Source organism: Triturus cristatus, chromosome 4_2 (assembly GCF_964204655.1).
Source record: "Triturus cristatus chromosome 4_2, aTriCri1.1, whole genome shotgun sequence".
Taxonomy (NCBI): domain Eukaryota; kingdom Metazoa; phylum Chordata; class Amphibia; order Caudata; family Salamandridae; genus Triturus; species Triturus cristatus.
Genome location: NC_140586.1, coordinates 533,179,000 through 533,204,847, shown reverse-complemented (window position 1 = coordinate 533,204,847; position 25,848 = coordinate 533,179,000). Strand labels below are relative to the sequence as shown.

At 49.1% G+C, this 25,848-nt stretch overlaps 1 protein-coding gene across 1 annotated transcript in view; it reads right to left on the bottom strand.

The window, feature by feature from the left end:
* The window catches only part of LOC146834664 (DBIRD complex subunit ZNF326-like), a 228,115-nt gene that overhangs the window by 108,329 nt on the left and 93,938 nt on the right, over positions 1-25,848 (bottom strand). Inside the window, exon 7 of the mRNA XM_085602152.1 lies at positions 10,939-11,035. Within this exon, the coding sequence (XP_085458278.1) occupies positions 10,939-11,035 (97 nt within the window). The remainder of the gene's footprint in view (positions 1-10,938; positions 11,036-25,848) is intronic.

Here is a 25,848-nt window from a genome sequence, read left to right as displayed (position 1 = left end):
CGACCCCGCGGCCTCATTCCTACATTCGGGAGGACCGGGAGCAACACCATAGGATGAACGTGGGATTCTTTTCCTGAGACAGTAAGAGTATGAATGCAGTGAATGCTGTAACTGGACCCTTCCGGTTCGTTACTGTGTGAATGAGCGCGGGCTATACACGCATGTGGAATCTCATCTCCCACACACCGGTTGATGAAAACTTTGGTTTACCTTCTCTCCCTCCAGAATGAACAGGAGTTTCCCCCCCCCCCCACCCCCCATGTGGCAAGTAGTTGTTTCAACTAGGGTAAGACCCACGAGAGCCTCAATACTCTCGATCTGTTTGTGTACACACATAGTGGCACAAGTCACGTGAATAGTCACTCACCTTTAGGAACTTACGCATGCGCTGTTTCTTTTCATTATGTCTTGTAATGTTATGTTTCTTTTTGACCCAGTTCTACAGTTTTTATACAATTGTTTGTTCACTTCTCCCCTATAGGCTTGACGTTCGGAAGCCATTTAGGAAGCGGAGTGCGGCCCTCGCCACACCCGCACAGTGGTACTTTCTTGCTACCTGTTGGTAAGAACGGAGCCCCCAGATCAAACTTAGGTCCTGATGAATGCCCTGGACCCGCTCGGGCCTACAAGGCAGAAACATGTTGACCTTTCACGAGACGGTTAGGGGACACTAAACACCCCACCCACCGTCCTTTGTTTTTAGTATCATATAGTTATTGGCCACATTAAAACTCACTTTCTGGTAACTATTGTGAGAAAGTGCCATCTTTCTTGCATGGTATGCCCCCACTTTTTGCTAAATTGCTGAATGTACTTCGATTGAGTGTACCCTGGGTTCCTGCCAATCAGGTGCCCAGGGCCTATGTTCCTTCCTTAAACCACACAAACTCCCAATTGGCAAACCCTAGCCACATGTCAGCCCCTAGTAAATGGTACCCTAGGTACCCAGGGCCTTGTGGCCAGGGAAGGCCTCTAAGGGCTGCAGCACTCATTGTGCCACCCTCAGAGGCCCTGTACCCTTACACACACACTGCCCTTGCAGGCTGAGTGTCTGGGTGCAGGACAAAACAAAGAGTCGACATGGCACACATCACTGTGTACCATGCCCATCACCTACACTGCCAAGGCATATGTCAGCCACCCCTCTAGCTGGGTGCATTACGCCTATGGTGTGGGCACAGGAGCAGGAGCCCTGTGCCCCTACAGTACCCGGGTCCATTCCCGGGCACTCTAAGTGCAGTGCTGTCATTTAACAATACATGGTGCTGAGAGCTTGTCAAACACGAGCTCCACAGCACCATATTGGCAACACTGAAGCCTGGGAAGTTTGGTATCAAACTTCTCAGCACATTGAACCCACACTAATGCCAGTGTAGGATTTAATGTACTAAGCACCCCAGAGGGCATCTTAGAGATGCCCCCTTACAGCTAACTTACAATCCACGTCTGCTCTGAGGCTGCCCAGGCTGCCACACAGCAGACACGTTGCTGGACCCCTGGGTGGGAGAGCCCCTGCTCTCCCCGGCCTGCAACAATGCACATCCTGGGTGAGGTGAGAAATCTCCTCCCCCAGGATGAGCAAAGGGAAGCTTCAAAGGCATGCCGCCATTTGGAGTTTCCCCAGGCCACTGCAACCCCCCACTCTGGCGGGAAGCTTGGCCGGAAACCCCATACAAGGACAGGGGATGTGCCAGCCTGCCCACCCCACCCCTCAGGTGGGGGAGGCGAGGTGAAGCACATCTCCGGGCTCTCGCCATCTTGAAGATGGGAGGCCCTACCCTATCATGATTAGGCTACTGCCCCCCTTCCACAGGAGAGAGGCAGGATAGGGGGTGTACCCACCCCAGGACAAGGACCCATTGGTCCCTGGCCTTCACCTACCTGTAACGCCCCTAAATCTAGTATTTAGGGGCGTTAGATTCCAGATAGAAAATTACAAGAAGAGCAAGAAGAACAAGGACCTGCCCTGCAGCTGCTAAAAAGAGAAGAAGACACCAACTGCTTAGGCCCCAGCCCTACCGGCCTGTCGACTCTCAAACCTGCACCAGCGCGGCATCTCTCGTGGCCAGCAACCTCACCAACCCCGGAGGACCTGGCTACCTTTTGGCTCTAAGCCCCTGGGACTCCCATGAGTAGAGGCTCTACTCAAGAAACCTATCTCTAACCCCTGGCCGCAGCCCGGGACCGCGGACCCAACACACTCTGCACCAGCCAAGCCTGGCCAGTGCCGGAGTGGACAAAGACCCTGAGGACGACCCCACGGCGACTGTGACCCCGAGTCCGGCACCCAAGGACCCCCCTCGACATCCCGGAAGAAGCCTGCAGCCTCAGAACCAAGTGCCACCCCAACCGCGATCAACCAGAGGGTAAGATTCCCGACGTCAAAAGGCACCCCTGCACCCGGCGCCCTGCGACCCCCTGTACCCAATCCCGGGGTACCCACCTAACCTACAACTACCCAACTTACCTCTCGAAGTGGTGGTGGCACCTGAAACATCCTCGTCCCCGAGCCTGCAGCCTTTTTCCAAACCGGAACATTCCCATTGAGCGCCCGAAGGCTCAAAAGCACCCTGCACCCAGCCGCCCGAGTGGCCCTGGCAGTGCCCTCTCTACACTAAACTACTTCCCCACTTGCCCTGAGTAAGTGACCAGGAGCCCAGCTCCCACAGCCGCGTGGCTTGCCAGACAGCAGCCACCAACCAAGGCCCCCCCCTATCCCTCATAGGTTAACATTGGGCCTAACTCTCTCTGCACCCGGCCGTCCTGAAACCGCTGAGGGTGAACCAACTGTACCTACCTGACACTGGGGGACCCCTGAGTCCATGCCCGGAATTTCAACTCTGCCAGTCGAGTACTTACCCTTAAACCGCTAACTTCATTTTCCTCATAGGGTAACATTGACTGGCTTTTTCTTCAAAAATCTTCTAAGTGTGAACTTTTCAAAACTGCAAAAATTCACCAAAAATCAGCCAAGTGACAAAAACGAATTTACTCACCTGCTCCAAGGTGAGCTCCCAGTGCTGGATCTTGGTGCCCAGCCCTGACCCTGAAAAGTGTTCACAACTATACTTACCTCTAACTCATTTTTCTCCCATAGGAAACCATTGTCTGCTTTTCTGAGAAATTTCTTCTAAGTGTCTATTTTTGCAAATTTGAAATATTCTTTTAAAATCGTACCATTTCTGCAAACGAAATTACTTACCTGCTTTTGATAAGGACCCCAGTCCTGGGTCTAGGCACCCAGTCCTGGATTACTAAAGTAACGATAAAGTACTCTACCTGCAATGTAAATTTCTTGCCATAGAGATCCATTGAATGTTTTCTTTGAAATATTTTCTAAGTGCTAACTTTTGAAATAGCTAAATATTATTTAAAAATCATTACAGTTATTAAGTCGACTTTCATCACTTGATTCTGAATACTGACCCAAGGCTGGTTCTAGGAGCCAGACCTGGAATTCCAAAAGTAATCTGAAAAGTAATTTATTACAAATAACCTGAATTTACCATTGAGCTCAATGCATTGTTATGTTTAGGAAATAGGATTGTTTATTGCAACCAACTGTGACTGTTTACACAAATTTATTGCTTAAGACAAAAGTATTTATATTCAACCTCTCATTCTGAGAAAGTATATTTTTACCCCCTTTGTGGTTCTAAAAATAAAACAAGCATATATTTTATATATATAAACCATTGGCCTAGAGTTCAGTTATTGAGTGTGTGAAACCATTTGCTGACTGAGTGTGTACAATAAATGCTTTACACTGTCCTCTGGTACTGCCTTACTGCTCGACCAAGCTACCACTTTTGAGAGTAAGGTCATACCTAACTTTGACCTCTATCAGCCTCTGGGGGACTGTGGACTCTGTACACCCTGTACCGATTAGGGAACAATATATACAGAGCCACTTTCTCACAACTATAATGATTTTTAACTTCACGTTCCATCTCACGGGCCCCCACTCTTTAGTTTAGAAGTGCATCCCTGTCTCCAGGTGTATGCCCGCCCTCCATCAAACGAAGGTTTTGGAGGGCGAGGACTGGCCGATGATGAAGCATGACACCAGGTGGTGTGGGAGACCAGTCCGTTACTTTTTGTGAGATGTCCTTGTAGGAAGGTGGATATCTGACTATGGTTACCCCCAACTTTTTGCCTAGTGTCTAGCTGGTTTTTCGACTTAGTTGGCCTGAGATCCTGCCATTCAGGGTCTCAGGCTGTCTGCTCTCTCTTTAAAATGGACTCCATGTACCCTAGGTACATAACCAATTGGTAAGGATCACCTTATTGGACCCTGTACAGTGTACCCTAGGTACCCAGGGCATAGGTGTACCCTAGGCCTCCCAGGGGCTGCAGCATGTATTATGCCACCCCTGGTCTGGCCTTCCATTCTGACACAACTGGCTGATCACTCAGCTGGGGCAAGGTCGTGTAATCACCCCTTGCTTAGGTGTAGTATTCCTATACCTAACTTACATATAGACACATGTGTACCTATCAGTCACTCCTATGGCAGGCCTTAACAATCCTGGAGGCAGAGTGCTTGGTAACATGTGAGATGGTGCTCTAGGCATGACCTGAGCCTGTCTGCAGCTTTCGGAACCATGTCCTTATAGCTGTTCTATGATATAGCCTACCATATACTCTTAAAGTGCCTTATAATCTTAGACGGTTATGGTAACTATGGTTTGGCTTTATCAAAACATGTCGTGTAAGGTGTCTAACACTTTGGAATAATACCCCCATACCATTTCTGGTGATGAGGATATTATTCCTCCCTTCTAGAGGGAGAGACATGTTAAAATCCTACTTTGCTGTTTAACTCTAACCAAAGCCTCAGCATCACAAAATGGATGCTGCTGCCACAGACACAAGTCTGACCTCCTGCTGCTGGGAGTGATCCCAGCCAGGGAGGCCTGGACAATAGGGTTCCTGCTTGGGGAGGTGCTAGCACCTCCCCAGACAGCCTTTAGTGTATTGGGGCAGGGTGGGCTGAAAGGAATGAGACATGCCTGGGGCACACAAGGTGTTCCTTGCATAGTCCAGTTCAAACCGGCGCTGGGGCACTCCAGCCCCAGCTCTGGCGCGAAACTGGACAAAGGGAAGTGGGTGTAACCACCCCCTCCCAGGTCCCACCCATAAGGCGTGACCTAGCAGGTATCCCAGCCCCCCAGATTAGTATAAGAGTGGGAGTTGGGCCTCAAGACTTTAGATTATCCTGAACCTGCAAACTTGAACAGAAACTCTGGACCTTCGACATTCGACGAAAGAAGAAGACTGAAGAATCTCCCTTGTAGCCAAGGAGTGGCTACCCTGTGCAAACAGGCACCATCAAGAGACTACCCTTTGCTTTGCCCACGTTCTACGAGGAACCGACTGCAGAGCCCGACCAGAGCCTTGACTTCCAGACTTCTCCGACCCTGATCCACATCCACAGCAAAGCTGAGATCCGTGGAGGCGACGAGCGACGTGGGACCGGCTACCTGGGAAAAGTGGCTAGTAACTTAAAGCGCAGCTTCTGAGGCACCCTCGAAGTTGTGCACCGGGGATTGAGAAGCCCCAACCCCAAGCACCATCTGCACCGAAGATCAGCCCCCCACACTCCACGAGTCCTGCGTGGGGCCCTTCTGCATTTTCCTGCTTGCCGCGTCTGTCCGGTTTCTTGCCCGCTGGCTAGTGGCCTTTGTGACGACGCACCCTGAAATCTTCTGCGCTGGTTTGGCTCCTCCAGACTGGCTCCCGCTTCTCTGCAAAGAAGAAGCACCCCAGACCTTCCTGGTCTGCACCAGAAGCAAGTCCTCCGTTCTTCGTGGGTTCCGCTTGCCAAGGCTTGGTGAGTCCTAGTCCAACTTCGACACCGCCGACAGCAAGAGCCTTCGTGGGACAGCTCGCCCCCTGGTCGTCCTCGACGCTTCCTGGTCCTCCTGGCTGCAGCGACAAGCTTCACCTTCACCTGCAATCTTCACGACATCGCCTGGTTCCTTCCTGGTTCCACGTGGTCACTGGCTAGTGACCTTGACTCTGTCCCTTCTGCTTGCAGGTTTCCTCTCTTCTTGATCCCAGCCTTGGGATCCACCGGACACTCTTCACTGACTGCCTGTCAGCATCTTTCTTCAGGCATCCATAGGAGTCGACGACGAAAACAGACGCATCTTCACCCCTATGCACCCGCAGCCTGTGGGCTAGGTAACTTGGGTACTCCGGTGCTCATCAGGATAGTGACTATCCTAGTGTCTAGTTTTCAAGTCTCAACTTCCTAGCTACTCCGGAAGTGTCCTAAATCTACCGTTTTCTAAACTGTACTATTGCTATTGACTTTTACGCATTACGCGTGAGTGTTTCCACTCTGCACACGAATACCGTGGGCCTAACTAACGCTAGTGTAGTGTAGCCCCAGCGATTCCCTAGGCCTAGGCCTATTCTATTTCCGTGACAGTGGTCCTTATACCACTTACTTAGTATATGGTTTGCGTGGCCCCTAGGGCCTAACTGTATTACTTACCTGTGTGACTTAATGTATGCTTAAATAAGACTGTGTTGTACTTACCTCTAATCTCATAAAGAGTGCTGAGGGTTTGACTAGAATAAATACACTTTATTTTATATATATATATATCTGTTGTGGTGTCCTTTCATTTGGTATTCAAGGGATTATATATGGTATCACAGCTGGCTTCACATGCCATTCAGAGTTTAGCCTAAGACTGCTCTTGTCCATGCTACCACTAGGATAGCTGGTCTATAAGGTTGACTTTACAACCAATCACCATAAGGGTATTTGGACTGATATAAGGTGTACACTAGAACTAGTGACATCATACATCAGGCCAACTTCTCACAGTCCTAACTCACAATAGTTTTATAACTGTAGTAGGGTCACACTTCACTAGGAGCAGCTTTCTGTGGTAAACAATTCTAGGCAATACCCTGACTGAATAATTTGTGTCACCCATCTGTCTGAGGTGATTGTCTCCCAGACGTGAAGGAAATGTTGTAGTCTGCCTCCGACCGGAGTGGAATGGTCTGGAGGGAGCGGGGGAAAGTCATTGGGCAGGAGGTATGGCAGAGCGGGCGGTATTTGTTTTGCCTCTGCCCTTATTATTATTGCCTCTGTATCCGCCTCTTTGATAACCCTTCGTGAAGGTAGATTGAGGAGGGGATTTATAGGACGTGGATGCACTGTCCGAGGAGTAGCCTCTGCCCGTGCTCCGAAAGGAAGAACGGCGAGAGGAGCGCCTGGGAGTCTGTGTTTGTAGGGCTCCCATAGATTTCGCCGTGTCTGTATCTTTTTGCATTTCATTTGTAGGGCTTCGTCTACTTTGGGGCCAAATAGATCTTGGTTGAATGGGTGATGTAATATAGAGGCTTGAACCTCTGGTTTAAACCCTGAATACCCTGAGCCAGGCATGGCGACGGAGAAGACACTGGTGTTTATGGCCCTGGAGGCTGTATCTGCTGCATATAGGGCACATCGTATCGAGGTATTGGTTATTGTCTTGTACTTTTCAGGGAGATGGTGCATGATGGTCCTAACTCATCATAATGCGCCCTGTCTTAACGGGCCAACAGTGCTTGCGTATTGGTAATACGCCAGATATTGACCGCTTGTGACGCAGTGCGCTTCCCTGACGCATCTAGGAGCTTGGATTCTTTGTCAGGGGGGGGCGCCTCGCCGGACGCCTGAGAATTTGAGCGCTTCCTAGCTGTAGATCCCACTAGGGAGTCCAATGGTGCAGGGCCTTTAATGTAAGAAGGGTCTGTGGGGGCGGCTTTGTATTTTTTCTCTATCCGAGGGTTTAGGACCCTGGCCCTGACTGGGACTTTAAAAACCTCAGGGGCAGGTTTAATTACGCCCTTTAACATAGGTAAAATGGCAGTGGACCTATGTGCATCGTCAAAGGTGTCTAGGAGAAAATCCTCCTCCATTGGGTCGGTATGTAACTCCACCCCGTGGTAGTGTGCCGCCCGTTGTAACAAATGGTGAAAACCCAAGGAATCTTCAGGAGGGGATGGCCTAGATGGATAAAGGTCATCCTGTGGGACATCTGGGATGTCCGGATTGTTATAATCATCCCAAGGGTCTGGAGATCCAGTAGGGGTGGGATCTTGTGGCACATCTGCTGGATCATAGTAAGGGTCCCCCAAATCGTCTGGGACAGGAGACAAGGTGGGGGAACGATGAGGTGGAGGGGGTGGGGGTGGAGGTGGAGAGGGTGGAGGAGGAGGAGGAGGTGGGCAAGTCACCCTGAAAGGAGAGGTAGCAATGGCCTTTCTCTTTGGAGGAGGTGGAGCTGGCTTGTCCAAGTGTCTCTTTTTTGAAGACCATGTCAAGTGTCCAGTCTTTGGATCCTTGGTGAGGGTTTTTTGCAAAGGATCCGGTGTGAAAAGCTCCTGTGACACTGGTTGTTCGGTCGGCGCCGAAGGTTTCGGGGCCGACGGCTTTTTAGGTTTGTCGAAGCGTGCTTCTTTGGAACCTCAGTTTTTTTGGTCGGTGCCGAAGAAGGTCTCGGCACGGGAGTGTCGGTGCCGAGGGTCTTGTGGTGTTTGGTCGGCGCCGGAGGGGCAGGTTTCGACCCTGAAGGCTTCGGTACCGGGTTCGGTGTGGAGGCCGATTTTTTTCTTCGGTGCCGAAGGGTGTTTCTCGGCACCGGTGGTCGGCTGGCTCGAGCCCGAGCTGCCGGAAGGCTTATTAGGCTTCTTTACCGGGCCCGAAGGTGGGGTGTGAGAAGCAGTGTCCTTGGTCTTGCCTAGGCCCGGAGGCGAAGGTGTGACCGAAGCCTTTTTCGGTATCGGCGTGGGAGGGGGAATTGTACTCACGACCCGCTGCGCCGGGGTGATGTCCTCCACATCCGAGTCGTCTGCCTCGGAAGCGCCGACGAGGTAGTCGTCCTCCTGTTCGATGTCCTGCTGTCCCGGAGCTTCGACGTCGTCCCCGAAGATGTCGACTGGAGCGGAGGTCGAGGAGTGCGCCATGTTGCGTCTAGCCCGTCAATCTCGAATGGTCTTCTTTGAGCGAAAAGACTTGCAGGCGGGACAGTCTCGGGCCTCGTGTTCTGGGGAGAGGCAGAGGTTTCACACCTCATGGAGAACGGTGTGGGGAAACTTGGACCCACATCGAGGGCACTTCTTGAATGGAGTTCTTTCCATCAGCCGAGACCGGAGCTGGAATAGGCCCGAAGGCCGCCGACCACCGGAATCGAAGAAGTGCCGAAGAGAAGATGAGTAAGATGATTTATATCTTTGAAGAAGCTCGATGAGCGAGGATTTGTGCGTCGATCGGTGAACTGGGAAGTTCGGAACCGGAGTGCGAAGTATTACATCCGAGCCCGATGGCGGAAAAAAAACAATCTGAGGATGGAGCCGAAGCCCATGCGCAATACGAACCAGAGGAGGAGTCACCAAACTCGTGACTTCCAAAGACTTTCCAAGAGGAAAAACAAACTGCAAACATCCGGGCCCAACACCAGATGGTGATCTATGCAAAAGTGTGTAATCTGCAGCTCATATGCCTCGAACTGTCCAGTTTTGGGATCCTTAGTTAATGTTTTTTGTAAGGGATCCGGTGTAAATAGTCCTGGAGAGGCTGGTTGGTCTGTTGGCGCCGAGGGCGTCGGGCCGTTGATGTTTTAGGCTTATCGGTGCTGGATCGCTGTTTGGGACCATGCTTTGGGAGCTCCGGTTGTTTCTTCGGCGCCGAGATGCATTTCGGCTTCGAAATGTCGGTGCCGGTGGCCTTGTGGGCTTTTGTCGGTACAGAGGATGGAGTCTGTGCCGAGGAGCTGGGTCTCGACCCAGAGTGTTTCGGTGTGGGGCTCGGTGTCGAGATGGAGGCCGGTTTCTTTTTCGGTGCCGAAGGGTGTTTATCGGCTCCAACGGTGGGCTGGCTCGAGCCGCCTGAAGGCTTAATCGGCTTCTTTACCGGCCCGAAGGTGCGGTGTGGGAAGCTGTGTCTTTGGTCTTGCTTAGGCCCGAAGGCGTGACCGAAGCCTTTTTCGGTGCCGGCGAGTGTGTGAGGGGTGTGGGGGGGGGGAATAGTAGTACTCACGACCCTTTGTGCCGGAGTGATGTCCTCCACGTCTGAATCGTCGGCTTCGGAGGCGCTGACGAGTCCCTCGTCGGTGTGGTGTTCTTCCGGAGCGTCGACGCCTTCCCAGAAGAGGTCGTCCGGGATCGCCGTCGAAGTGTGTGCCATGGTCCTTCTGGCACTTCGGTCCCGAATCGTTTTCTTGGACCGGAAGGATCTCGAGCCTCGTGTTCAGGGGAGAGGCAGAGGTTGCACACCTCGTGGAGATCGGTGTGGTGGAATTTTGACCCACATCGAGGACACTTTTTAAATGGAGTCCTTTCCATTAGCCTGGACCGGAGCTTAGGTAGGCCCGAAGGCCGCTGTCGACAACTGTAACCGAAGGTCTTGCCGATGAGAGGTGCGTCGAGTGGGGAGATCGAAAACAATACCCTGAAGTGGGGTGAGGATTGCGCGTCGATCGTCAAACTGGAAGCTGTTCGGAACCGGAGCGCGAAGATTACATCCGAGCCCGATGGCGGAAAAAAACATACTGAGGATGGAGCCGAAGCCCATGCGCAATACGATCCAAGGGAGGAGTCACCGAACTCGTGACTTCCAAAGACTTTCCAACAGGAAAAACAAACTGCAAACATCCGGGCCGAACACCAGATGGCGATCTATGCACAAGTGTGTAATCTGCAGCTCATATGCCTCGAACATTCCTTTAACAAAACTAACCATTCTGCATGTTTGACATACAGGTAGGCACTGTCCTGTGGTCTTTGGATGGAAAATTTAGGTAAAACTTGGCTGCTTAAATGATCGCGACAACCAAAAAACTAGGAAAACTATGGCAGTCTACTAAAATCTATAAATACCAATGTATGAAATTATCTATTCACAATGTGTCATATTAAATTAAAATGACTTACCTTCCATCATGTTCTTTTGTAAACTATTGGCTGCTTCATTCTGGACGGTTTGTGCCTTACGCATAGATGTTTTTTTGAATTTATTCACCATGCATTCCTGAAGTAAAAAAAAAAAAAAAGGAGCCCATTTACACAGGTGAATACCAACTACACCAGTAGCTAAATGTTAATGAACATTCTTACATATATAACGAAATGGTTACTCGCCAGTATCTGTAGATCTGCAGCTCCAAGAAATTTCTGGAATCATAAGTGGGCATTTTTCCGCCACCTAGCTGTCAGGTCTAGCATACTGTTTTTAGTCCCCCTTTTTCATGTCGACCTGACAGAGCAGCTGTCACCAAACAACTATTTGAGCAACAATGGAGAGGGGCTTTGCATCTACCCACATGTTGGTAGCTAGGAGTACATGTTTTGATTGGCCAGAAGTTGTGTGCTTCCACAAGAGGGCTTGCCCTTTCCACAGCTGTAATGGTTTTGTATATTTATCTAGCTCCCTTAGCGTGAACTTTCAGGAACATAAACACGACATTGGAATGCAAAAGATCTTAGATAATTTAGGTCATTTGTCTCTGGCAGAAGTACAGGGGAGGAAGGCAGTCATTAACCTACATGCGATTTTGTAATGCTTCATATTACCATACAACATTCCTATAAAACCAGACCCATTGGTGTGAGAAAGTGTACTCTTTCTGCATGGTTGTCCCCACTTTTTGCTGAACTGCTGATGTGCTTTGACTGAGTGTGGCCTGGGCTCCTCCTGCTAATCAGGTAACCAGGGCCTATGTTCTTTCACTAAACCTGCATTGAAAACAAAACCCAATTGGCATCTCTAGCCACAGGTCAGCCCCTGGTAAATGGTATCACAGGTACCCAGGGTACTGTGACCAGTGTAGACCTCTAAGGGCTGCAGCACTGATTGTGCCACCCTTGGAAGCCCTGTACCATTACACCCACACACTGACTTTGTTCTACGCTAAAACACGCAGCCTGCAAAGTGAAGAGTCGACATGGCACACATCCATGTGTGCCATGCCTACAATCCAGTGCCCTGGCATAGATCAGTCACCCCTCTAGCTGGGTGAACTATACCAGTGGTAAGGGTACAGGTGCATCAGCCCTGTAACCCTACAGTGTCTAAGTCCATTCTTAGACATTTTAAGTGCAGTGCTGCCATTAAGAGTTTATGGTGCTGGGAGTTTGTCATTACGAACTGCACAGCCCCATAATAGCTACACTGAAATCGGAGATGTTTGCTATCAAACTTATCAGCACATTAAACCTACACTGATGCCAGTGTGGGATTTAATGAAAAATGCACAGAGGGCATCTCGGAGATGCCCCCTGAAAAACGACATACCGCTAGTGTCCAGACTGAATGGCTGCTTTCAGGTGCCACCACCAGACATGTTTCTGGACCCCTGGGTCGAGAGCCTGCTGCTCTCTGGGGCCTGAGACTATGCACATCCTGTGATGAGGTGCCAAGCCTCCTCTCCCAGGATGGGAAGGGTCCACGAAGAGGAAGCTTCAAAGGCTTGCCACCTTTGTGAGCTTCCCCAGGCCACTTGCTGCTTTCAGCCACCGGTCCCCACCAGTTCGGAGCCCCACTTTGGGCAGGAGAACGGGCGGGATAAACAGGTGAGGAAGAGAAGTGAGCCCTACTCTGCCAACTCCACCCTTCAGGTGGGGAGGCGAGGTGAGGCACAACTCTCAGGCCCCGCCATCTTGCAGATTGGGGGAGCCAGCCAACCAGAGAAAGGCTTATGCCCCTTTCCACTGGAGGGTGGCATAATAGGGGGTGCACCCACCCCAGGGAAGGAACCAGTTAGTCTCAACCTTTTTATCTACCTGGAACACCCCTAAATCTAGTATTTAGTAGCACCCCTGAACCTTGCTGCCTCAGACAAGACACCAGAAGAAGAAAAGGAGGACCGAACAGCCGTGCCAAAGCTAACAAGAGGAGAACGTCCCCTGACTTGGCCCCAGCCCTACCAGTCTGTCCCCACCTCGAACCTGCAGAAACGAAACTCTGGCGTGCCCTGCATCCAGCAGCCTCAAGAACCCAGAGGACCTGCCCTGCCTTCAAAAGAAAAGATGGTCTCCCGTGAACACCGGATTTGTTCACAAACAGACTCCAGCTTCGGCAGGATCAGTGAGTCTGCACCAGACACCCACGGCCAGAGTTGGAGTGGTCCAACACCAAGAGGCGGTCTCCCCAGTGACCCTGCCCCAAGATACGGTGACCCCTGATCTGCCTCTAGCTGACGCCTGCAGCCTCAAACCGGAAGGTCCCCCCACCAGCAACCTGGAGCTGGTAAGAAGATCCGACTGTAAAAGGCACCCCTGCACCAGACTCCCCACATCCTTGGGTGGACCAACCAACAGTGTCAAACCAACCCCCAGTATCCCAAATTACATCTCCAAGTGGTGGTCACACCCAGAAGACCTTCGTCCCAGAGGTTGCAGTTTGTTTGCAAACCAGAGAATCCCCATTGAAATCTACAGGGTTCCCAACAATAAAACAGCACTCTGCACCCGGCCGCCCCAGTGCCAATGAGGGTGCACCTTTTGTGCTGGCTCAAACCCCCATTTGCCCTGAGCTTAAGTCCAGGAGCTTTTGCTCCAACAACCCAGTGGCCTGCTTGTCGACAGCCACCAACCGGAGGCCCCCTATCCCCCTTTACCCCATTGGATAACATTGGGCCTCAGCACTCTGCACTCGGCCGCCCTAGTGCCGCTGAGGGTGTAACAAGAGGGCATCCTTGACGCTGGGGAACCTCAGATTCTAACCCCAGAATACCAACTCCCACAACAAAGTACTTACCTGTTAACCAATAACACTATTTTCCTCCATAGGATAACATTGACTGAGTGTGGAGTTGGAAAATCTATGAAAACCAGTAAAACTAACTAAATAACAAAAACGCTTTTACTTACCTGTTTACAGGAAATTTCCCAGTGCAGTATCCAGGTATACTGCACTGTGTAAGAAAAGTAATCTGTAAACTAATCTACTTGGCATTCTACTAAAAAGTCTATACAAATTATATGTACTGTATTCTTAAAAGCATTGCATTATCAGTAACTACTGTCATCCAAACAAAGTGCACATACAATTGCAAATTAAACTGTGTACAAACTGCATATTACTAAAGTATTTATTGCTTACCTGTGCCAGGCTTGCTTGGTTTTAGAAAAGAAAATAACTAAAAGAATATTTTTATACAAAACCAATTGTTCTGAAGTTCAGTCTTTGAGTGTGTGATATAATTTGCTGATTCAGTGAGTACAACAAATGCTTAACACTACCCTCTGATACAGTCCTACTGCTCGACCACACTACCACAAATAAGAGCGTAAGGTGTAGTCTACTTTTACCTCTGCCAACCTTTGGGGTTCCACTGGACTGTGTGCACACTATACCTCATTTTGGTATAGTATATACAGAGCCAGCTTACTACAATTGGCATTACCAAATGCTGGTTGGGGATAGTAGTCTATGGACATTTTGTGCCATATCCATCCCTCTATGACAGACGTGAGCCCTGGATGCCCGGGTGCATGGTTGCCATTTTCAGATTATTTTTCCCCTGGGCAACCTGTCTTGTCCTGATCTTGTCCTTATGGGCTTCCTACTAGGTTTGAAAGATATTGTAGTCTCGTCTTAGCTTTGTTGCACATCATTTCTTAGGGTTGAGGTTGTAGGTAGCTGGCTCTGTATATACAATAACAAAGTAAGGTATAGTGTGCACAGAGTCCAGAAAGGGGCTGCAGGCGTCGGAGACTTGAGGCACGTGAGGGGTCATCAGATCTCAGGTCAGGATCACCGGGGAGACCTCATGGTGTTGGGCCACTAACTCAGGCCGTGGGCATAGGATGCAGACTCAAAGATTTGGCCGGAGCCAGAGTGTGGATGAGCAAATCCGGTGCTCACGGGAAATAAAGTCTGGTTTGTAAAGGCAGGGCAGGTCCTCTGTGTTCTTGGGGGTTGCAGGACACAGGGATTTTGCTTTAGTCGGTCGAGGTCGAGACAGGCGGATAGGGCTGGGGCCAAGTCAGTTGGTGTCGTACTCTTCAGCACGGCTCTTTGGTCCTTCTGGTCTGAGGCAAGGTTCAGGGTTGCTCCTAAATACTAAATTTAGGGGTGTTAAAGGTAGGTACAGGTTAGGACGAATGGGTTCCTTCCTTGGGGTGGATACACCCCCCATTATGCCACCCTCCAGTGGGGGGGGGGGGGGGGCGGGCGTAAGCCTCACTCTGGTTGGTGGAGTCCCCCCCCATCCTCAAGATGGCTGGGAATGAGAGTTGCGCTTCAGCTCGCTTCCCCGACCTGGGGGGTAGGATTGGAAAAGGAGTGCACACCTCTCCTCTTAACTTGGTTTTCCCGCCCAAAGTGGGGGGTCAGAACCAGTGGGTGCCAGTCGCTGGGAGCAGCAAATGGCTGGGTAGCTCACAAAGGCTGCAATCCTTTGAAGCGTTCCCTTTGTGGACCCTGCCCATCCTGGGGAGGAGGCTTGGCACCTCGTCCCAGGATGTGCTTTGTTTCAGTGTACAGAGAGCAGCAGGCTCTCAACCCAGGGGTCCAGAAACAGGTCTGGTATTGGCAGCTGGCGAGCAGCCACTCAGCCAGGACACTAGACTTAAATCACTTTTCAGGGGGAATCTCTCAGATGCCCTCGGAGTGCATTTTTCAATAAATCCCACACTGGCATCAGTGCGGGTTTAAATGATCTGAGAAGTTTGATACCAAACTTCCCAGTTTTCAGTAAAGCCATTATGGTGACAAGGATGACAAACTCCCAGACCATACACTTTTTATGGCATTACTGCACTAACAAGGTCTAAGAACTGACTTAGACACTGTAGGGGTACAGGGTTCATGCACCGGTACCCTCATCACTGGTGTAGTGCAACCAGCTATAGGGGTAGCTTAAAATAGGCCAGGGCAGTGTATTGTAGGCATGGCACACAGGGATGTGTGCCATGTCAACTCTTCACTTTGTTCTGCACCAAAGCATGTAGCCTGCAACGGCAGAGTGTGTGTTTTTGAAGGTACAGGGCCTTTAAGGGTGGCACAATAAGTGCTGCAGCCCCTGGTCACAGTGCCCTTGGTACCATTGGCATCTTTTACAAAGGATTTGCATGTAGCCAGGGAGTTGCCAATTGGGTTTTGCAATAGTACAGTTTGGGGAAAGACATAGGCCCTGGGTACCTGGTTGGCAGGAACTCAGGGCACACTCAAAGTACATCAACATTAGGCAAAAAGTGGGGGGCAACCATGCAAAAAGGGGCACTTTCCTACACAAGTGGGTCACGTGAATTCATCGTTTATGAATCCACATGCTGCGCATTGATTCATTAGAGGTATCTTTGCAAGCTTAACCTCATTTCAAACCCATCTCCAAGAGTGACAAACAGATGTTTCAGTAATCTCGGTCACGCCTGTGACTCATTGTTCACTTGGATGTCTACACTTAGTGTTTTGTGAAATTGTGGGCAGATGACCTTGTGGCAGTCATGTTGTTTAACAGATTGTTTGCGAGGGAAGACAGAGTAGCTCCCTTTTTCTCAACACGCTCTGGATCTACCTCTAAACACACACCTGCCTTTTGGTAGCACAGTTTAATTATTTGAAGTATTCATCTTGCCTTTAATCTCGAGTGAGCCTTTGTATGAAGTTGCAAATGACATGAAGAACTGACTTCCCTTTCCGACTTCCTTCTTTCTTCCTAGCTAGTATATTACCGCCCCATGCACATCTCGCTTTTACAGTGTGTTTTTCGGCTTCCATTTTTTGTTGCTGAAAGAAGCCCAAGAGCTGAATTGCTTGAAACATGTGTAGTGGCGATTTGCCTTTGAAGGGAAGCATTGACCGGTCTGCATGACTACCCTGTCCTTCTGTACTCCAGATTTCAGGAGCCCTCTCACCAATGTGACAGCAATTAAGAAAGCGGTGTTTCAGGTTAGGAACCTTAGTTCTGCCTTGTGAAGCGGTTCAAAGAGTCCTTCATTAGCTGTCAGCAACAAGGTGGAGTTTACGCATGGGCATCGGTGCTGATGTGAGTGGAGCTATATTCTTAGCTCTTTCTAGTAACCTTTTAATAACAGGTGATGTGAAGAAACTTCTCACTGCATGTCCCCTTGCATAGGCTACTTTTGCTGCCATGTGTGCTTTTAGGGAACCATATGTTAAATTGTGAGGTATGTTGTATTGTGGTATCCAGTGTCTTTCATGTGAACAAATACTTTTCTCTGCACCCTAGGACATTAATCCTCCATTTTGATATGTAGCATTTTCTTGTACCTGGCCTGCTGGATGTCCATGGAATGCTTTGCAAGGGGTCCAGGTGACCTAGGTCTTCAGGAGCAGGCCGCTAGACTCAAGATGCTGTTTTCTAGGTGCTGGACCTTACCTCCCTGCATGGAGTGTAGGATGTGTGTTGATGTTAGTCTTTTTACGTTTCACTGCTTCATCTCCACTAGGTCTGAGAGCCAATTGTCTTGCCCAGAGTGAGGCAATTAAGAGCAGGGTCATTTGTGATTTGTAAGCAAATCACAAATGACCCTGCTCATCACTACAGGTATGAGAAGAATTGGTGAAAAAGCATACGCAAATCTCCGTGACTAGTCTATCAATAGGGCATTCTCTAGGGAGCGATGGTGTGGATGACTAGATGCAAGGGCTTCACATTTTACATTTTCTGGGGTTGCCCTCAGGTTGCCCCACTGATAGAACCCCTTTGGCAGGACTTATTTGCTTAGCTCCCATTTGTGCAATAAGGATGCTAGCCTGCTCAATCTGTGCTTCCCGTTTTCTATGCCCAGCAGGTGTATTACGAGCAAGGTTATTCTCCGATTAGCCCATCTACAAATCTCCTGGGCTAGTTTTGACAACACGTGCAACCTTGTCCCTCCTGGTTTTTTCAGTTAAAAAAATTGGTTGTGTTGCATGACTTTTCCCTCACCTTTGTTTGGAAAGCCTTTACAGACAGAAATACAGTTTTAACTTCGAGGACATTTATGTGCTGGATCACTTCTTCCACTTTCCATAATCCTCTGATGCAAGCTCTCCCATGTGCGTTCCCCATTCAGAATGGAACACCTCCACAGTGATGGTCACCGTTGGAGTTGGTTGTATGAAAGTCCTGCCCACTGTTATGTTGTCCACGTTGCATCAGGTCATCTCTTCTTGTACCTTTTGTATTAGAACCACTAGATCTTCCTAACCTCCTGTTGCCTGTGAACACTGATTTTGGAACCAGTCCAGATTTGATTTCTGAGTTAGTCTTGCATGGGAGAATTAGTGAGATGCATTATCATGTCCCTCATCCACCCCACAGTGTTCAACCCTCCCCCACAGTGTTCACTGTCTGAGGCTGAGCCTTGCAGTAGCGGTGAGCCTGTTCTTTGAATGCTTAAATCCTCTTGAGGGTGGAAAGGCACTCCCCTCCACTGTGTTGAATTTTGCCAACAGACAGAGTTTCTCTCTCTCCGGCTGCGTTGATGCCTTTTCTAGTTTTATCAAGAAGCCCAGTCTGTGAAGGGTGTCCATGACAGTCCTACCTCTTCTCTTGCACTGGTAGAACATGCTTGCCTTGACCAGTCAGCCGTGTAGGTAGGGGTAAACATGTATCCCATTCCTTCTTGGGGATGCTGCAACTGCCGTCAGACATTTTGTAAACAGTCAGGGTGTGGACTTTATACCGTAGGGAATTATCCTGAATGGATAGTGGTTTTTGTTGACTACGAATTGCAGGTACAATTTGTGGTTCACCGGAACGTGCCAATAAGTGTCCCATAGGTCTATAATTGCCATGTAGTATTTTTAACAGCCATGGGATGACCTGTAGTGTTGGCATTATGTATTTTGTGTCTTTCTGAATTTAAGAAGAGATGGCCCAGAATTGGGCTAATATGTGTCCCGCTTTGGAACTACAAAGTATACAGAGTAATTTCCCTGCATAATCTCTGCCAAGGGCACTCTCTCTATTGCCGATTTTTAGAAGGATTTCGTAGATCAGATGCATTTAACTATTCACGAATAAACCCAGGTGAAACTCACGTGACAATGCAACTCACTTATGGCATCAGCAGGATAGGTAGTACCTTCACTAGTGTCTTAGCATCTGGGGTAACTGGCGGTAGCTGCCTCTATGAGGAGCATTGATTTGTATCCTTCCCTGCCTGGAGTCTAGGGACATTGAGAGCTCAAACACTCTAGGGGAAAGTTCTCCTTTTTTATTTGGTTCCTCATACTTTTGCAGCAGGTCTGGGGCTAATACATCAATAAATGCTTTGTAGAACTCCATTGGTAGTCCATCAATCCACTGAGCTTTCCCTTCTACCAAGTCTTCAATTGCTTTGCAGATCTTTATAGCAGTATAAAAGTTCTACCAAAGGTTGATTGTGAGGTATACAAGTTCTCATAATTGTAGCTGAACATCTCAAGCATCTACCCACTCATATGTGCTTCCCCTACTGTCTCACTCGACTATGATAATTTGTGATGCCCTACGCGGTCTAAGGAGCTTGGGCAGGGTCTTCCCAAGCTTTTCCCCCTCCCAGTTGCATATGGTGCCACATATATACCACATTTAGCTTCCTACCTGCCACTTCCAGATATTCCAGTAGCGTCTCCAGAAGTTGTTTCTGGAGAGACTCATGACCCCAGTTGCTGCAAATGTATTCTTCAGTTTATCTATTGTAGTCTCCAGCTTCTGTAGTGGAGCGTATAGACTTCAACTCCCACTGCTGCTTAGTTATGCAAATGTCCCTCATATATGCCTTAAATACTTCCAGGTGATGCAGACGCATGACACTGATTAATATTGAAGTACTCTGGAATCGCTTGCCACAGCTCTGTTTTAATTACTGTTTCGAGAAGCACCCAAGTGGGAAAGCACCAAATTTAATCTCTGGCTTTATCCCTGGGTAGGACCAGCTTCAGCAGCCCTGGTGAACGGTCAGAATGTGTTCTCTCCAGAGAAGCCTGGCACATATAAGTAATGGATTAGATTTGGAGAGCAAGGAGCACCATGAAGCTTGGAAATATAAACAGGCGGGATAAGAAAAAAGCAGCTGAATGCTTCAATAAGTGGGCTCTAGGAAGAGATTACTAGTAAACCGCCACTTGAGACTACATGGAAGAAAATTAATCGTAGTATCTTCCTACTAAACTCTCAATCTCGTCTCCAATGATTGCTCACTAGTACATTCGCTTTTGAATATACAGTTGTTAACACTATATAGGTTGCATTTTAATTCCATCTAACTCTCAGCAATCTTGCCTCCAATGAAAGGATGACTTTTCATTTTACTCTAATTTTGATAAATATGAATGCATATTCTTGGACGGAAAATAAAAGGTGCTCGTATAATGTATGGGTTCACATTTGGCTCCCCCTGCACCCCTCGGGACTCACCTTCTATGTTCAAACACATTACACGTGTGATATGTAATCTCCAGTATTGTGGAGTCTAGGGAGAGTGGATCATTAAGCAATTTAACATCACTGGTTAAGGTTTGGTCAGTTTACATTGAGGGGAATGTGCATTCAAATAAATGCTACTGTATTGCCATATGCAAAATTAATAGTTTACGGTCATGAACAATTCTACCAGCGACTATGGCAAGGAATATTAAAAGCATGTGAATTTGTTAAAGATACCAATGCTGGAGAACTGCAGAGGTTAGACTATAAAGGCTAATTGAGTTTAGGTGTTCATGTCAAAGGGAGTGGCAGAGGTCAGGTAGTAGTTGTCAAGCCTGGACCGTTCATAATGAGACCAGTTATGAACCCAACAGGCCTCTGTAGGAAGCGGACTCTTTATATAGTGGACCAAAACAAGGTACACTGTATAAAGAGTCCAGGCAACCTTTATTAGTTTAGAGGCAAAAATGCGAATATTGAAAGCTCTTGTGGTGTAAAGCAGTTTATGCTTATCAGAGGGTAGTGCTAAGCATTTGCTGTACTCACAGAGGCAATTAATGAGGCACACACTAGAGAATAGATCCTAAACCAATTTAGACAAGCATTGGCATAGCCAATAGGTCTCGCCTTTGGGACCTTATAAGTGTTTAGCCATAACTAAACACTTATAAGGTCCCAAAAGCGAGACCTATTGGCTATGCCAATGCTTGTTTTAACTGCTGCAATCTATTGAAGCCTCACGGAGAACATCAAAGCGGCCGCGAAAGTGATCGCGATCAAACATCAAAGCGGCCGCGAAAGTGAAAGTAATCGGGGTAAAGCGCGACCCGCGCACATGCACTGTACCTCTAGGCTGGCCTGGTAGCACTTTTTGGAGCCCTCACAAAAGGTCTCGCCAGACCAGCACATGCGCTGGGTCAGGGGAGACCTAAAAAAACTCATTTTTATATAAATTTTTATACAATGAACTTCTAAATATCAATTGTTACAGGTAAGTAAAATGTTTGATTAAATTAGTCTTTACACACCAATGCTTTTGGATGAAAAACAGACATATGTTGCATGCAGTTATTTGCGGTCGGTTTCTGGAGGACTTAGGGTCGTAGGGGGCCATGGTCTAAAGTACCTCCAGCAGTTACTAGTTATCTGCCCGGAGGCGTCCAGCTGCAGGGGTGCTGGCCGGGTTGGGAGCTATGCACGCGATGCAGGGGGAAAGAAGGGGGGCCATCTGGAAAAAGGATACAGTGGGGGACTTGGGTGTAAGTCTGGGAGCTCCCAACAGGGGGCTTGGTTCACAAGGGTTCTGGGAGCAAGGCAGCACAATCTGTTCTCAGTAACCCAGACCGGGGCACTGTGGTGCAGTGCAGTATGCTCGGCTGGGCTAGTTAGTCGCAGGGCCTTGCGGATCTTGGTCTCACCGGTTGAGGGAGCTAAATTCAGGACAGCTGAGCCACTCTGGAAGTGGTCCCTGCAGTGCCTACGTCCCTCGACGGCTGTTCCGTCTTGGTGCAGTGGGAATCCAGATTAGACTCACAGGCTTGGTTTGCTGAAGGGGTTCTAGTACCCTGGGTATTGGTGCTGTGAGGCTCCTGTCGGTCCTGGGGTCCTCTCACTTGCTGAGGGGGGGGGGGTCAGATCTGACCTAATCGGGCACAGGTACCTCTTCCTGGGTGGCTGCTGCATTGGGCTGGCAAGGGAGTGGCAACACTGTGAACCAGACTCTGCTTCTTCAGTGCCTGTGGACCACAGGGGAGTAACTCCTCAACTCCAAGGGAGATTACTGGCAATTTGTGAGAAGGCTGGCAGTCTACCAGGGTTCTTGGCAGATGCTTATTTAAAGAACGGGTCACTTGGTTACAACTGTCCAGACTGGTGCAGGCAGGCAGATTTGGCACCAAAAGTCCACAGCAAATATCAGTTCTCATTTTCTTACAGCTCTTCTTTGTCCTCTTCTTCTGGATCAGTTGAATCTAAGTTCCTGGCATCAGGGGGGGCCTCCTAAATATTAAATTTAGGGGAGTTAAATGGAGTGACGGGTGGTAACCAATGGGCTACTTCCCTTTATGGTGACTACGTCCCCTATATGATCCAACCTGTGGGAAGAGGGCATAACCCGGACCCAGTGAGCCCAATTCCACTAAAATCAAGATGATGGAATTGAATATGCTACTTACTAGGCCTGGGCGAAGCACTACGCTACGCTCGCGTAGTTTGCGAAGTTCGCGCTACTTCGCGCTACGCGAACTGCACGTAGCACAGTGCGAACACGCGTAGCGTAGTGTTGCGTAGTGCTGCGGTCATTTTTTGCTTGCTCGCGACCGCGAGCAAGCAAAATGACATCCTGGCGAGACTTTTTCCTTGTTCGCGATCGCGAACATGGAAAATAAACCTCCCGGCGAGATTCCCAACGCGAGGTCAGGTTTCTCATTGCGAGGGGTCGCGTATGCTCGCGACCGCTCGCGATGAGAAACTACCAGTTCGCGTTGAGAAAGCTGCAGCTCGAGTAAAAATCTACTCGAGCAGCAGAAAACTACAGCTCGCACTGTGCAAGATGCCATTTTCAATGATTGCACAGTGCCGGTTGCTTGTCCGCACTGTGCAATCATTGAAAACAACATCTTGCACAGTGCGAACATGTTACTACGCAGTTCGCGAAGTGCTACGCGTAGCTCGCGTAGTGCGAACTTCACTTTGCGTAGCTTCGCGAAGCGCTACTTCGCGAACTACGCCCACCCTTACTACTTACCAGTATGCATCGGTTCTTGGCATGTAGGGCTGCTGACATTCATATCTGTGCATAGATCGCCGCCTAGTGTTGGGTCCGGATGTTTGCACGTTGTTGTCCTGGAAGAGTCTTCGAAGTATTACGAGATAGGTGACTCCTCCCCTGGACCACAGTGCGCATGGGCATCCTCTCCATCCTTCGATTGTTTTTCGCCATTGTGGCAGTGATGGAGTAGATACAGAAAGTGATGACCATGCTATACAGTAATTCTGAGAGCTGCAGCTGCCACAGGCGCCGGGGAGGAGGGTGGGCGATATGAATGTCAGCAGCCCTACATGCCAAGAACAGATTCATACTGGTAAGTAGCATATTCAGTTCGAGGCATGTGGGCTGCTGAATTCATATCTGTGCATAGAATACATAGCAGTACCTCCTATTAGCGGCGGCTACCAGTGCCAGCTGCAGCAGTCTGAAAAAGAGTTTTGAGAACAGCCTGTCCTACAGCTGCCTGCTGTTTTGAGTGTACATCTACACAGTAGTGTTTGGTAAATGTATGTATAGTGGACCATGTGGCTGCTCTACATATTTCCTGTAAAGGAATGTTTCCCAGGAAAGCCATGGACGCCCCTAACTTACGTGTTGAGTGGGCTCGTGGGGGAATCGTTAATGTGCGTTTAGCCTTTTGATAGCAAATTTGAATACATTTAACGATCCATCTGGCTATACCTGCTTTGGAGATGGCGTTGCCTTTGTGTTGTGGAGAAAAGGCAACGAAAAGTTGTTTTGTCTTCCTAAAGTCTTTAGTTCTGTCTATATAGTACATGAGGGCCCTTTTTACATCTAGTGTATGGACCATTCTCTCAGCGACATTTTGTGGATTTTGAAAGAAAACAGGCAGTTCGATGGTTTGATTCATGTGGAACTGCGATATTACTTTAGGCATGAATTTGGGGTTGGTACGTAGTACGACCCTGTTTGCGTGAACCTGTATGAATGGCTCTTGAATGGTTAGTGCCTGGAGTTCACTAACTCTTCTTAATGAAGTGATTGCTACTAGGAAAGCTACTTTCCAGGTGAGGAATTGAATCTCACATGAGTGGAGAGGTTCGAAGGGTGGACCCATCAGTCTGGTGAGGACCAAGTTGAGGTTCCACACTGGTGCGGGTGGGTGTCTTGGGGGAATTACTCGTTTAAGTCCCTCCAAGAAAGCTTTGATGGCAGGCACTCTGAATAAAGAGAGGTGCTGCCTGTTCTGGAGATAGGCTGCTATTGCGGTCAAATGGATGCGTATTGAGGTGTATGCCAGATTGCATCGGTATAGGTGTAAGAGGTAACAGATTATGTTTTGAATGGATGCGTCTAGCGGGTTGATGTCATTGTGGGTGCAGTAAATGACAAACCTCTTCCATTTAGCTGCATAGCAAGCTCTGGTAGTGGGTCTCCTGGCCTCCTTGATGATCTCCATACAGTCAGGTGGCAGGTTTAGGTAGCCAAACTCTAAGACTTCAGGAGCCAGATTGCCAGGTTCAGCTGTTGCGGATCTGGGTGCTGAATTTCGCCATGGCTCTGCGTTAGGAGTGCAGGTTTTATCCGCAGCCTTTGATGCGGCACCACGGAAAGTTCCAGAAAGGTGGTGTACCATGGCTGGCGCGCCCATGTTGGAGCAGCTAGGATGAGTGTCAGTGAGTGCTGTCGCAGTTTGCGTGCCACCAGCGGTATTAATGGCGCTGGGGGAAAAGCGTACGCAAATCTGCCGGACCAGTTCATCCATATCGCATTGCCCTGCGATTGTGGATGTGGGAACCTGGCGGCAAAGCTTTGGCATTTTGCGTTTTCGTTTGTGGCGAATAGGTCTATCTCTGGATGACCCCACTGTTGGAAGTACGGTTGGAGTACTGATGGGTGTAGCTCCCAATCGTGCATCTGGTGTCTGTGTCTGCTGAGCAGATCCGCCATCTGGTTGTCCTTGCCGGGGAGGTGTTCCGCCATGAGGAATATGTTCCTGTGAATGGCCCACTTCCACATGCTCTGAGCCAGGTGAGACAACTGTGGAGAGTGTGTTCCTCCCTGCTTTTGTATGTAGTACATGGCAGTCATGTTGTCCGTCCGGATCAACAGGACTTTGTTGCACAAGTGTACTTTGAATGCCTTCATGGCGAGGAAGATTGCCATCAGTTCCAGAACGTTGATGTGCATCTTCTTTTGTTGTGTCGTCCATAGTCCCTGCACTGTGTAACTGAGTACATGAGCTCCCCATCCCTGGAGAGAGGCATCCGCTGTCAGTATTATTTGTGGAATAGGCTCTTGGAATGGTCGGCCCTTGCAAAGGTTTTGTGGATTCCACCAATGCAGAGAGTTGTATGCCCAACCGCTCACCAACACTAGGTCTTTTAATTGCCCGTGAGCCTGATTCCAGTGACGTGCTAAGCACTCCTGAAGCTGGCGCATATGTAGTCTCGCGTGCGGGACTATGAAAATGCAGGAGGCCATCATGCCTATCAACTGCATGAACACTCGCGCAGGAAGGGAGTGTTGAGGTTTGAACTTTGAGATCAGCAGTTGCATGCTGTTGATCCTCACTAAATTTGGCTGAGCTGTGGCTGCCAGAGTGTCTATGGTCGCGCCCAGGTACTGTTGTACGTGTGCGGGTTGTAGATGTGATTTTGTGTAATTTAGTGAGAATCCCAGACTGTGAAGAAGGTGAATGGTGAGGGACATGTGGCTGGCACATTGCTGGGCTGACTTTGCCTGAAC